The sequence below is a fragment of the Hippopotamus amphibius genome, chromosome 8 (genome assembly GCF_030028045.1).
Source record: "Hippopotamus amphibius kiboko isolate mHipAmp2 chromosome 8, mHipAmp2.hap2, whole genome shotgun sequence".
Classification (NCBI taxonomy): domain Eukaryota; kingdom Metazoa; phylum Chordata; class Mammalia; order Artiodactyla; family Hippopotamidae; genus Hippopotamus; species Hippopotamus amphibius.
In genome coordinates this window covers 75,109,482-75,122,423 of record NC_080193.1, presented here as the reverse complement: position 1 = coordinate 75,122,423, position 12,942 = coordinate 75,109,482, and the positions used below count along the sequence as shown (strand labels likewise).

The following is a 12,942-nucleotide window of genomic DNA, read 5'->3' as shown; positions in this document are numbered from 1 at the left end:
TAGTGATTAACATAAATTTAATGGCCGCATAATGTAATTGCATGGATTGGCCATAACTTGCGATATATTTTCTTACGGTTGAACATTTTGGTTGTTCCATGCTGCTGGGTGGAAGGTGGGGGTAGCTATTACTCAGAGTGCTGTGGCAGATACCCATGTGTGTATAACCATTTCTGTATTTTCTTTTCTCAGTATCTCCTTATTCTTAGGTTAGATTTCCAGAAGTAAAATCAATGGGTCAAAGGGATAAATATTTTTAAGGCCCTTGATAAATATTAACAAACTGCTCTCCCAGGTTGTTTATAATTAAACTCCCACAGTGACATAGGCAAATTATTCCCACGAGAATCACCACCTTGGGTCTCTTGGTTTCGAACACAATACCAGACTGACGGACAAAGAGAATCCTTGAAAGATCTTGAAATAGGAATCATTTTAAAGTTCAGTGGACAATTTTTTGTGATTTAAAAACAACAACAACAGGAAAAGCCAGACTCAAGTCAGGCCCAGCATGAAGGGCAGAGTGCCTGGTGCTGAGCTGCTCAGGCCCTGATACCTGCGTGGACTCTTCTCTCCTATGGCAGCGAGAACTTGGTACCAATATGGCCATATTCGGCCGTGACATGGCCAGGCCCATGGAAGGCTGCGGCTTGACCTTCTCTCCTCTCCCACCAGCTACACCGTGGGCACCGTCCAGGAGAACAACGACCAGGTGTGGAAGTTCCAGAGGTACTTCCTGGTGCAGGAATACTGCAGCCGCCTCAACATCCCCTTCCCCTTCGTGGTCTTCGCCTACTTCTACATGGTGGTCAGGAAATGCTTCCGGTGCTGCTGCAAAGAGAAGAACACCGAGTCCTCCGCCTGCTGTGAGTGGCTCATCCCTTGTGCTGGGGCTCAGAGGCGGGGATTCATTTCGGGGAAGATGTCTGGTCCACATCTCAACAGGAAGGGTTAATCACAGTTATTTTGGCTCCCACAGGTATCTGTCTGTAAAGGTCAGGCATCAGACCCCCCAGTGATTTACTCGAGAGGAAGAGTAGATTTCTTTTTTAATTTACAGAGCACAATTTTAATATGTTAGTAGAGTTTACAATACTTAGAATTAGAACAGTTGTCCGTGTCCACAGATTTTTTTTTTTTCTTGTTTTTTCTTTTTTTTGTTTATGGTAGTGTTTCATAGCTATTTTGTTTTATTTATTTTATTTTTTATTTCTATTGAAGTTTAGTTGATTTACAATGTTGTGTTAATTACTGCTGTACAGCAAAGTGACTCAGTTGTACATATGTATACATTGAAAGAGTAGATTAAGAAAGCCTTCTACATCTGCCGGGGCAGACTTATTCCAGGGGGCTCACTTTTGGACGGACAGAATAATGATGAAAATAGGATGGTAAGGAAACACGATTCATGGGATGGTGTCAGAATGTGACTTGGTCCGTGCTCTCTGTTGCTTCCGTGACATTTATTTCCTGGAAGACCTTAGCTCTGACTCCAGCAGGGCTCATGACTTTTCTGATTGTTCTTAGAGAACTAGCAAATCTTAGGATGACTTTCCTTGGTAAAACAGTCTCGATGTAGAAACTGGGCCGTGAGGTCCGATAGGTTAACCAGCCCTTTCATCGTCATCCGGGGGAGACTCCCCTTACCCTGCGCACCCCCACAGCCGATGGAGTTGTCACCAAGGGTGGGTCTGCTGCCTTTCCTCTTTTGCTTCCTCCCCTCCCTCCCGCTCACTCACCAGCTGCTGTTGCTTCCCTTCCCTGGGTTGGAGCACCGGCAGGAGGGGAAAGAGCAGAAATCCTCTCGAAACTGGGGCACTGTCCTGGGCTGGCTCCGTGCTACCTGGCTTGATGCGTGTTTAAAACTGACTACTGTGTGGGCACTTGACTCACATGGTGACTCAGGCTGGACCCCGCCCTGCTACCTGCAGGGTTTCCTTTCTCAGTCTCCTTTCTGAGGAAAAGCAAAGAAGGGTCTCGCTGAGTCTCTCGTCAGATCTGTTGTGTGTCTTATTGTGTAACAACCGTCTGAAACCTGGTTGCCTGAAACAACCACTGTTTATCTGCTCATGATTCCGTGGGCCAGTCCTGGGCCAGGTCTCTGCTCCTTGCGGTGTCCGGCTGTTGACAGGCAGGCCGTGGGCTGGCTGGTCCCAATGTCCATGTGTGCTCACGTGTGTGGGGTTGGCTGGGTTGTCACTGGGGAGCCTCCGTGTCCTCCAGCTCCGGCTGCCATGTGTGGAGGCTAGACTCCCGCAAAAGGCAGGAGCTGCATGGTCTCTGAGGCCCTGGGTTCAGAAAGTCAGATGATGTCATTTCTGCCACGTTCTATTGGTCAAAGAAAGTCACAGACCTGCCCACCTAAGGGAGAGCAGCCTACACGTGGGGTGGGCAGAATCCGTGGCTCTAATTTGCCACTTATCACACCAGGCAGCCCCTGAACAAGCCGGATGAGCTGATCCCCTGAGAGTTCCCCCTCACCCCCTCCCTCCCACGCTGGCCTATCAAGAGAAAGCAAGCTTCTCACTGCCCTCCCAACCCAGACCTCACAGCTGAGCTGAGCCATTGCCGTTGGGGGCACTGTACATGGGGGCTTATCTCTCATTAACTTACCTGCCATATTAAACCTAGATTTGACACATTAGAAATGAAAACATTTTGGGACTTCCTGGTGGTGCCGTGGTTAAGAATCTGCCTGCCAATGCAGGCGACACAAGTTTGATCCCTAGTCCGGGAAGATCCCACATGCTGCAAAGCAACTAAGTCACAACTGCTGAGCCTGAGTACTGCAACTACTGAAGCCTGTGCACCTAGAGCCCAAGCTCTGCAATAAAGCCTTAAAAATAAATTCATTAATTTAAAAAAAAGAAATGAAAACACTTCTCTAGCCAGATAGTTCTGAGCAGTCCAAAATTATCTTTGATGCCTCAAACAATTTAGAATAAAAATTTCTAAGCTATAATGGCTATAGCTGCATTCACCATAGGGTGACCCTGTGTACACATATAGCCCTATTTGCTGTGCTTTTCTTGAGCCTCAAAACTTAGACAACTGAGCATGGGTCTTTAAGAAACAGCTTCTTGATCTTTCTCAGTACTTGGCTGCTTTTTCCTTGCCATATTCTAAAACTGATGCATTTTCACGAGCAATTTGAATATCTGCTGTGTCTTTCTTCCTTGAAATAAACTTTCCTGAGCACTTCCTTTCTGAGCAGGATCTGTAATAGAAGTGGATGGTATAGAAAAGCAGAAACTTGGTTCCAGAAAAAGACCTTCAGCAATTGGGAGAGAAGTGTGTGCCTTGATGTTTATGAATTATCCACTTAGTCTTATCGCTTAGATTCTAAACAGCTGCCAAGAACCAATGAAAAAATGCTCATAAGATGTCTCAGTAGGTGGATAAAAGAAAGGAAAATCACTGAGTTCTTATAAATTCCAAAAGCAAGAGGCTACCAGCCTCATTTCCTGCCACAGTTGTCTTTGGAAGATTTTTGTAAAACCCACACACGTTTACTGCGGATCTGGGTTTAAAAGCAGAGGGAGTGCAGGGATGAATGGAGACTGTGCACGGGAAAGACAAGCAGAACATGAAGAGGAGCCTTCCCTACACAAGCACATAAATGAAAAGCACTGTAAAGTATTGCAGGAGGCGTTCATTCCTTTACAAATATTAACTCTTGGTTCTGTGGATGCAGCTGTGAACACAGCCATGTAGGGGCTGGGCTCATGGGCCGTGGCCTGGAGAGATGCCAGCCCTGGAATGAGGCAGTGTCACAGGGAGCCTGCCAGACAGAGAGTGAAGGGGGCCTGGGGATCATTAATTCAACAAATGTGTGTCAGACACCCACCATGCAGCAGCCAGACACTGTGGAAATGGTGCTAAATAAGGTAGAGGCTATCCTTGCCTTCAAACAGTGCTCATAATCTCAGGAGAAGAAAAACGAGAAAGCCTTAATAGAGAAGCATAGGAAGCGCTAATTTAGAGAATGTGCAGGGTGCCATGACAGCCACATTGTGGACGCTTAAACCCCAGACGAGAGTGTGTCAGGGAAGACTTCCTGGAGGAAGGGAAATTGAAACTGAGACCTAGAGGATGAATGGGAATTAGCCAGGCAAAGGCGTAGATGCTGGGAGGGACCCACAGACGGAGGAGAGGTGAGAGAGAGACGTTATAGAGGTCAGATGACAGGCGAGAGGGGTCTGTGGGGCCAAGGGTTGCAGGGAGACCAATGAAACACCCTGGTCAGTGTCCCACAGCCGGTTTCTAGCTCCACGTAGCCTCCCTGCCTCCCGCCCCCTGCCTGCTGTGTCACTGTGTACCATCCTGAGTCCCAGGGGAAGGAAAAAATGCAGACAGAAGACACAATAGTGCATGAAATGGTAACATAAATCATGAAACACACAGCACCGTACACTTTTCCTGATTGAACTTGTTTCCCTCAAGATGGAAATGAACAAAGAAACTCCCAAGGCCCCAAACAAGCATCCTCAGATCACCGTGTCAAATGATGCTTCTTAAATCCTGACATTCGTTCCCCTGACTTGGGGAAGGCCGTCAATTTAGGGTTTGGGGAGTGGGGCAGGATCTTGACATGTGTCCCCTCGTTAGCGCACTACCGGTAAAAAGAAGAGTCTCTGTTCAACAGCAAAAATCTGGTTGTTGGGCCATTTGGGAAAGGAATAACCTAAGGGAGAATCTAGTTCAAACAATTACAGGAATACGGTTAGGCTGGTCTTGTCTCCATATTGATTTTTGTCAGGATGCGTTAGAGACCTTCTGCTTTGTCTATGCCTTGTTCCTGCTGTTTACTGTGTTGTGTCTCCCTGGGGCTGCTGGGGGAGTGTTTATGTGTTACCCTCTGGTCTTTTCTTCATTGATAAAATGGTCACTGACGACCATTATGGGATTCAGGTTCTGTGTTGGGCCAATCGTCCCTGTCCTTTTAGTGTATCCCAAATATTTTGATGGTTCAGAAAGTAAAAATATGAATTTTACTAACCTAGACATGATAATTGGTCATGACTAAGAAAACTTTAACTTGCCAAGAACCATCATTTTTTGTGGGATTCCTTCACTACATAGAAAAATGGAGGACAGATACTTAAGAATAGGACCTTAAATATTAGTCACAACTTACCTCTGTGTTATTGCTGGAGCCATGATCCCTTAAAGTCTGGCTTTCAGAGTGTAAATGCGCCGACGACCCCCATCTCGTGTCACAGTTTAAAGAATCCTCATTGTCAGCTCCTTTAACAGCATTATTTCACGACGTTAAATGTCACTTTGGGGAATGTCGTTAGCTATCACGCATATGTAACTGCCTTTCCTAATGAAGAGAAGTGTTTTGACAATTTGGATAAGTTGCCATCTTTCCCCTCATCATTTTGCCCTGGAAGACAAAGTGAGTCATTCCTAACTGAAAGAATGTAAAGTCTTTACAGCAGGGATGTGAATTGAAAGTTGAGACCTGGAATTTGTACTAGAGACCACACCCAAAGATCAGAGGTGCGTAATGAAGTGTCTGAGAACTCTGAGTCTGTTTTGAAGCCAAGTCATGTGTGAATAGCTGTAGAACCCAGGGGACCAATCCATGCTGCAGATTTGGAGGCAAATGCAAAGTAAATTTAGGAAATGTATTGCCAACTAGAGGCTCGGGCAACAAGTTTCTTACTGCTTCCTGAATGGCTCCAGGGAATAAAACAAAGGATGGATAAAAGTTGCAGGGAGGATATTTGACACCGTATAGAAGAAAAGCAAAGGCTAACAATTAGTGCTACCTGGAAATGATGTGATACCCTGTGGGGCAGTGAAATCCCCATCACTAGTGGGATTCCAGTTGGGGGTGGGTAGGTAGAGAAACCATATGGGATGAAGGTCCATGCTTTAAAGGTACATTGTGCTCAGCCCAGGATCAGTGAAATCAAGAAACTCAGTGCACAGGTGGAGCACAGATCAGTGCTCTGGATTCAGGATGGGTTAAGAAGGCAGGACATTCCCCCAAACTTATTTAATGATTAAGCACAGAAAGAACATTAAAGTGAAAACAAATCCCCCAACCTGGCCAGCAAATGGACAGAAGCTTCAACCAGAGAAAGCAAACGGGTCAGAAATGAGCCGTGTTAATCTGCACCTGTGTCCCTGATGGACACCTGGGAGAGTGATGCTCTTACAGTAATCGGAGAAACAGGCATTGAGCCATCTGCATTCTCTTCAAATTGTTCTTAGTCTTGGGAAGGAATAAATAAATAGGGAGAATGGGAGACCACAGGACAGGATCCTTTAGCTACTGTGCAGTGATGATAGAAGACAGGGAGCCAAGAGTCCCGTTTACTCCCTGGAGACTTCGGTGACGGGGTTGGGGGGGGGGTCCTGATCACTACCTGCTCATTTGTTTTTCTTTAGGGATGACTAATTCCAGAACCATAGCATTCTGTGGTCGTCGAATCCTCTCACGGGGATTCATTTCCTATATTTACTTTGCATTTGCCTCCCATGACAGGACAATCATAGGGTTTAAGCTCAAAATTGCTCTTCTTTAGAGAAAAATACAAGACTTTTCAAATAACTTTCAGAAGAGGTAAAATCCAAACTTCCATTTTTGGTACTTTTTTGGTGACATCTTCAAGTAATAGTAAAAAATATGCATTCTTATAAAGTTTGGTGTTTCTCATGATTGAAAAGTAATCCATGCTTATTTATAAAACAGTCAAAAAACATAGAAAAACACAACTAAGAAAGAGCTAGAGCAGATGTAACCCATCATCCAGAGGGAAATATTGGTAACAGTTCGGTATTGGTTCTGTCATTCTCGTGTGGGTGTTTAATAAGTTGATTGCTCTGTGCATACACGTTTATAATCTAATTTGTTCATTTAACTAACACTCTCTCAGAGAACATCTCCCATAGCCATAAATATACATCTTTATGTCAATTTTTAACTGTGGAATATTCCAGCCTATGGGTATACCACATTTCATTTAACCAATCCCTTGTTAAACACGTAGATTGTTTCTCCTCTTTTGTTATCATATAACACTATGATAAACAGTTTTATGTATTCGTTTTTAGCACATCAGTGATTTTTTTCCTTTGAGTTCTTTCTAGAAGAGAAATTTCTAGATACAGTGTATGTACTTTTGACATCTGCTGCCCCCTTCCCATCCCTCATTCCCTAAGGCTGTAACAATTTACAGATTTTCCCATTATGTGCGAAACCTGTTTATTCACAGCTTCTTCCACACATGGTACAGCCATTATTTTAGACTCTGCTAATTTTCCTGTTTGGTTGTGAAAACTCTATGTCATCATTTGAATCAGCATTTCCTTGACTGTTAAAGAGGTTGGACCTTTGGTCATTGGTCATTCTTGCTCTTTAGCCACCTGAGTTCAGGAGCATCCATCCTTCCCATTGATTATTAAGTACTCTTCTTAGGCTTCTACATACATTTAGTTTGAAGAAAAGACATTGGAAATGACTTTGCTAGGAAAAATCCAGTCGAAAGAAATTCAGTTAGGAATACTTTTCTAAAGTGAATAACCACCATTTAAAAACAAACTTTTATTTGCTTCAATCCTGCTGCTTGTGTGTTGGTTCTGTCTTTGACTCCCAATTAATTTTTTTATGTCTAGGAAGATCTTATAACAGTTCCTAAACTCTAACATGTCGATGAACACAGTAAAAGTAAACACTAGATACGTTTATTCCGAACGGACACCTGCATGAACAGAGGTTCTTTCCTTTCTCTGTGAATTCAGGTGGAGGATTGCTGTCCGTTGCACTAGGACCTGAAACACAGGTGACACGTGGATTTGTTCTTTCGTTTGCTTGCCATCTGAAAGGCTAAGGCACCATAAAAACATAGAGCTAAAAATCTTGCTGGAATAGTCCCAAGGCCAATTTTGCAGCACACCTGGCTTAGGTGAGAGGAAAAGTCTAAACATAAGAGTTTTCCTTGAAGTCTACACCCAGACCGCATATTTCAAAAGGGTAGGAATGATGTCCAGGGATGATTTTCCTCTCCTCCAAAATTTCTCTCCCCATGTTAGGTTGAGAATAGGCAATCCGTCAGTAATTATCCAACTGAATGACCAGAGTAGCATTTTGATGTTATCAAAATGGGACAGGAGCACATATGAAATGTGAGAACCAAATTTACTAGTGAAATGATTTTGTTAAGTCACAAAACACACAGACAGGCTGTGGATGGATCTCTATTTGGAAGGAAGATTGCATTCCTATTTCATGCAAGCTCCAATTCCTCCTTGTTACCAAGAAATTTATTAATATTCCATCGCTCTGCTGCTCTCACTAGTAAGTAACATCAGTCAGATTGGGTTCTGCCGGACAAATCTAGTTCTCTTGGTTCCAGAGTATGGCGAAATGCCTAGCAGGTGTTGATTTAGGAGGGGAGGGGGCAAATGAAACAATGTGAATGTTTTTCTTTGTCTCATTATTCAAGGTTTCAAAAATGAAGACAACATGACTCTGGCGTGGGAGGGTGTCATGAAAGAAAATTACCTTGTCAAGATCAACACAAAAGCCAACGACACGTCAGAGGAGTATGTCAGTCGTTTATTCCCGCTTTGCAAGGCTCCCCTTGTGTACGGAAGCAGGCGGAACACAGGCAGCTTATCTGAGCAAACTCTGTAAAGAGAATTGCAGCAGAGAGCAGTGGCACCAAGAGGATACGGTGCAGGCAGCTGAAGGTGACAAACACAAAAGGGTGTGTCCGCCTTTCAGGAAGGGCAGAAACCACCCACCTGCCATCTGATTGTCCTTCTGACTGAAGGGCAGAAAGAGGTATTTGGAGCCTGCAGGGTAGGGCCGTGGGACCAGATGACAAAAGTGGGGTCCCTGTGCCACGGCTGCAGAGGTGGATTCCGGGAAGACCCACGGATCGTGGGCGATGGTGTTACCTCGCAGGGTCCGCACATGGATCTCTGTGAGGAAGAAGCAGAGAGATTAGAAGATGGCAAAACCCTTTGGTCGATCTGTTACAGACGGCTGTCCCTGAGAAGTCCTGAACATTCTTTATGAGTCACATGGAGTTGTTGTAAACATCCCATAGAACTAGATAAGTCACTGACTCCGTAGATGGTCCACGAGGAATGTGGGATGCAGGGCCTCCAAGAGCGTGCCTTTCGTATTTAAAGTGGGGTTAACATGGTTAATGGTCAGATGTCACTCTTACTGAGAGCTCAAAACACACCTCAAAATTCAATCTAACAAAGAAAGAGTAAACATGAGAACAATTAATCTCTTTGTTAGACTCAGCACAGCTATGGGAGCAATGGTTGCGAAGTGTGCTTTTTCTCTTTGAGTGACAATGCATACGTGTCTATTCTCCTCCATCTCTAGACTCAGAGACCTTAGTTTTAGAAGGAAGAGATGGACCTTACAGGTCACCTTTCACCCGCTATCAACAAAGGTAGTCTCTATTTGCTGTCCTTCCAACTGGGGTGAGAGTAGGATTCTGATTCACTTGGGTATTAGCAAGAAAGTAAAAATGGTAAAAGCAGCTGACGTTGATTTAGCTGAAGATGAAAATGATCTGTATTTTGTTCTTTAAAAGACTGTAAAATGGAGCCTAATAGCTCTTTCTCTCTCTCTCTGTTCTCTCTTTTTTAACTTCCTTGGAGAATGAGGCATCGCTTTAGACAGCTGGATACAAAGGTATAGTTCTGTTTATAGTTTGGGAAATATTTTTTAATCTCTATTATCTTTGAGCTTTCAGCTAGAGCTCAGTATCCAAAAATAGATGAAGTTAATTGTTAAAAAAAAAATGGATGTGACCCTGTTCCGTACTCAGCTTTCTTTATTCACTGTATAAAGTCTGGGTGCTGGAATGGAATTGCTTTTCCGATGCCCTCAGCCCACACTGGAAGAGCCCTGAAGTCCCATTTCCACGATGTCTGAAATTTCTCTCTGCCTGACCCAGGACCCCTCTTCTCTTTTTCTCTCAGATGTCAGATGCTTGCAATGACAGGGAACACCAGAAAGGCTCAGAAAAGCAGGTTGGGAGCCTGGAGCCTCTATGCCAGTCTTTGCTGCCACTCTAATTTGCCACCTACTTCATTTGAATTGCAGATGCACAAATACAAGAATTAGGCATAGAGAGAGCATGCCCACCTCCACCCTGAGCTGGGTAGCCGGAAGTTAGGATTTCGTTCAGCTGAAATGACAGTCGATTCATAAACGCGGGCTTCCCCTTGGGCTCTGAAGGGGAGGTGATCTCTAATATCTCATCATGGCATTTTGAGGACAGTGTCCTGGGTGAAGAAGTCACACTCCCCCCAGGGCTGTGCAGTTTCACACCTGGACGATACCCCCATCTGGGGTGGCAGGGTCTCCAGCCCCCAGTACCTCGCCTAGCCTATGGTAGGGTCTCAAGGAACATTGAATAAATGAACAAAAGATGCTCTTCTCAGAGCTCTAACACGATAATTTATTCAGTTCACAATTTCTTGTATATGTATTTATGTGTTCGTTACCAGCAGCATTTAAAAGATCTGAGACTGTGTTTCCGTGGGCCTTGCTTCCTGAACTCTGGTCCCGTGCAGGACACTGGGCTGATGCCTGCTCCCTTCCTACCTCGCCCCTCACCCCGCTCCAGTAGCTCTTCTCTTCCTCCCAAGCCTTCCTCTCCTTCCCTCCCCTGGAGCTGCTTGCTCCACACGCTGGAGTCAGCCACTCAGGATGACGCTACATTTTGTGCAGACACCCCTGTGCAGAAAGTTTCCATCACAGTCTGCTTTAGTTCCCTGTTGCTGCGCCACAAACAACCGCACACTTTAGTGGCTTCCAGCAACCGTTTTATTTCTCAGACACAGTGGTGGGGATGGTGGACCTGAGCAGTGGGGGGTGCTGGGGGGGGGGCGTGCTGAGGGGGTCCCAGATGATTGGAGGCTGTCCACACACGCGAACGAGCCAGGGCTCTGCGGGGCCCTCCGTGGAGTGCCCGCGGGGCCAGCCCCCTTTGGGTGTCCCTGGCTGTGGAGCTCCGCCCTTCGTTGGTTCCTGTGAGAAGCCCACCTACACCAAGCGTTTTGCAGGTTTTAGCTGAATTTGGGCAGCTCCCAGGGAAACAACACAGAGCCATGGGCCACCACCCACGGGATTTCACTGCCTCTCCCTCCTTCTCCCCTGCTCCCCTGCCGTCTCTCCGCTTTTCATTCCCTTCCCCTTCCTCTACCCCTGCTCTTCTGAGCAACGAAAAGTCTCCCCTTTCTATCCAAGGAGAATTGTAGGGATGGCCACTTGTTTCTTGAGCAAGCTCTTGGTGTCTTAAACCCTACTTTACACAGTGTATTAAAGTCGTTTTACTGCCAACCAATGCAGAGAACTCCCCAAAGCCCCTTCAGTAAAAAAAAACAAAACAAAACAAAAAATTTCTCTATCTCATGCTTACACCAGAAAACAAGGTCATTCACAATTGCCCTTAAATCTGTTAGTAGGAATCCTACTATGCCTTCTTTAATTTAGGCAGCCATTAACCCTTAAGGTTTCTTTTTGTCCTTTTAAAAAACAGTTAAATGAAGAGGCTAATACTGGAAATAAGCCCAAGTTAAACAGAGAGTTTTCCTTGAGTGAGTGATATAGCAAGTTGGAAACCAACTGTGCAGAGATTGCGATATGTCTATAGCTTTTATTAAGTGTAACAAAATGGCCTGTAATGTAAAGTGATCTTCATGCATCTTGTGTAAAAACTTGTGAAATACGCATGTATTGAAAATAATTTTATTAGGCCTTTTACGTAAATTGTTTTGCTACTTATACTGTTTCTTTTCTGTGAGGGGAGACTTTATTTGCAAAAACTTGATTAGTACTATATCACATTATTTTCATTATATTATACTTTTATCAAAGCAAAACTTTATTGATACCTTATAATTTTATTAGTCACATGTAACATTTTTGTTTCTATATATTACTTCTCTGTGTTGTAATCTATCCTTTCTACGTAGGAATCACTAGTGGTTTTTATTTGAGTAAAGCTAGTCTTAATTGGTGCTAATGATTATTTGCTTGTGATATGATTTCATAAATTAGTAATGGACAGAGTCTGAATATCACCTGGCGTCTGCCATGCTCCGGGCATGAACCATACTTGCTATTTCATACATAGTACGTCTATTTCGTGGAAAAGCCACAGAGTCATAATTTAGAATTTAAAATTGGAAAATCAATCTTAAGACCAGTTCTGTTTTTTCCCCTTTCAAGCTTAATGATCTCAAGGGTCTTTTGAAAGAGATTGCTAATAAAATCAAATAAACCTGCATGGACCCTAATGGAGAAAAACCTAATTCTAGCAAGGTAAGTAATTTTAATGGCTTCTTTTTGCTCTGAAAATTTACATATTTTAAGACTAACTCAAAAATCGCGATATTTTTTCAGTTATTTTCACATATGATCAGATTTGGAAATAATGCATGGTATAAAAAATATTCAAATAATATAGGGATATAGGAAAGAACAGGTAGAAGCCGCCCTCACATTACTTTCCCCACCCTGCCGTACCCCCCCACCCAAGGTTAGCACTGCTTAGCAGTAGGATACAGTCTCCTTTTGGATTGTGAAAAAAAAAACAAAACTTCCAAACTATACAGCTACTTTGGCATTAACTGAATCAAGGTCACACTCTTCTTGCTATTTTTTCTTTTCTTACTTAACTCTAGATCGTGGGTATCTTTACAGTTCCGTGCCTCAAACATGTACCTCATTCTAATGACACATCATTTATGTTTATTGCTGTAGGGGGTATACATATGTGTGGGTTCTTTGGTTGGTTTGTTTTATTTGCTATTAACAGATGCATGTTAATCACATTTTACTACCAAAAATGTTTTAGTAAGGCTTTCAAGGTTTTTAGCAAGAGCTCATTTGCACAATAAAAATGTAATTCGGTTAATCGACAAAATTGAACCCAAGCCTTTGCTCCGCGC

At 43.8% G+C, this 12,942-nt stretch overlaps 1 protein-coding gene across 1 annotated transcript in view; it reads left to right on the top strand.

Moving 5' to 3' along the window:
• The window catches only part of TRPM8 (transient receptor potential cation channel subfamily M member 8), a 71,294-nt gene extending 59,023 nt beyond the window's left edge, over positions 1–12,271 (top strand). Inside the window, exons 21-24 of the mRNA XM_057745186.1 lie at positions 676–866; positions 8,460–8,559; positions 9,640–9,673; positions 12,221–12,271. Of these exons, the coding sequence (XP_057601169.1) occupies positions 676–866; positions 8,460–8,559; positions 9,640–9,673; positions 12,221–12,271 (376 nt within the window). The remainder of the gene's footprint in view (positions 1–675; positions 867–8,459; positions 8,560–9,639; positions 9,674–12,220) is intronic.
• Positions 12,272–12,942: the final 671 nt, after the last annotated feature.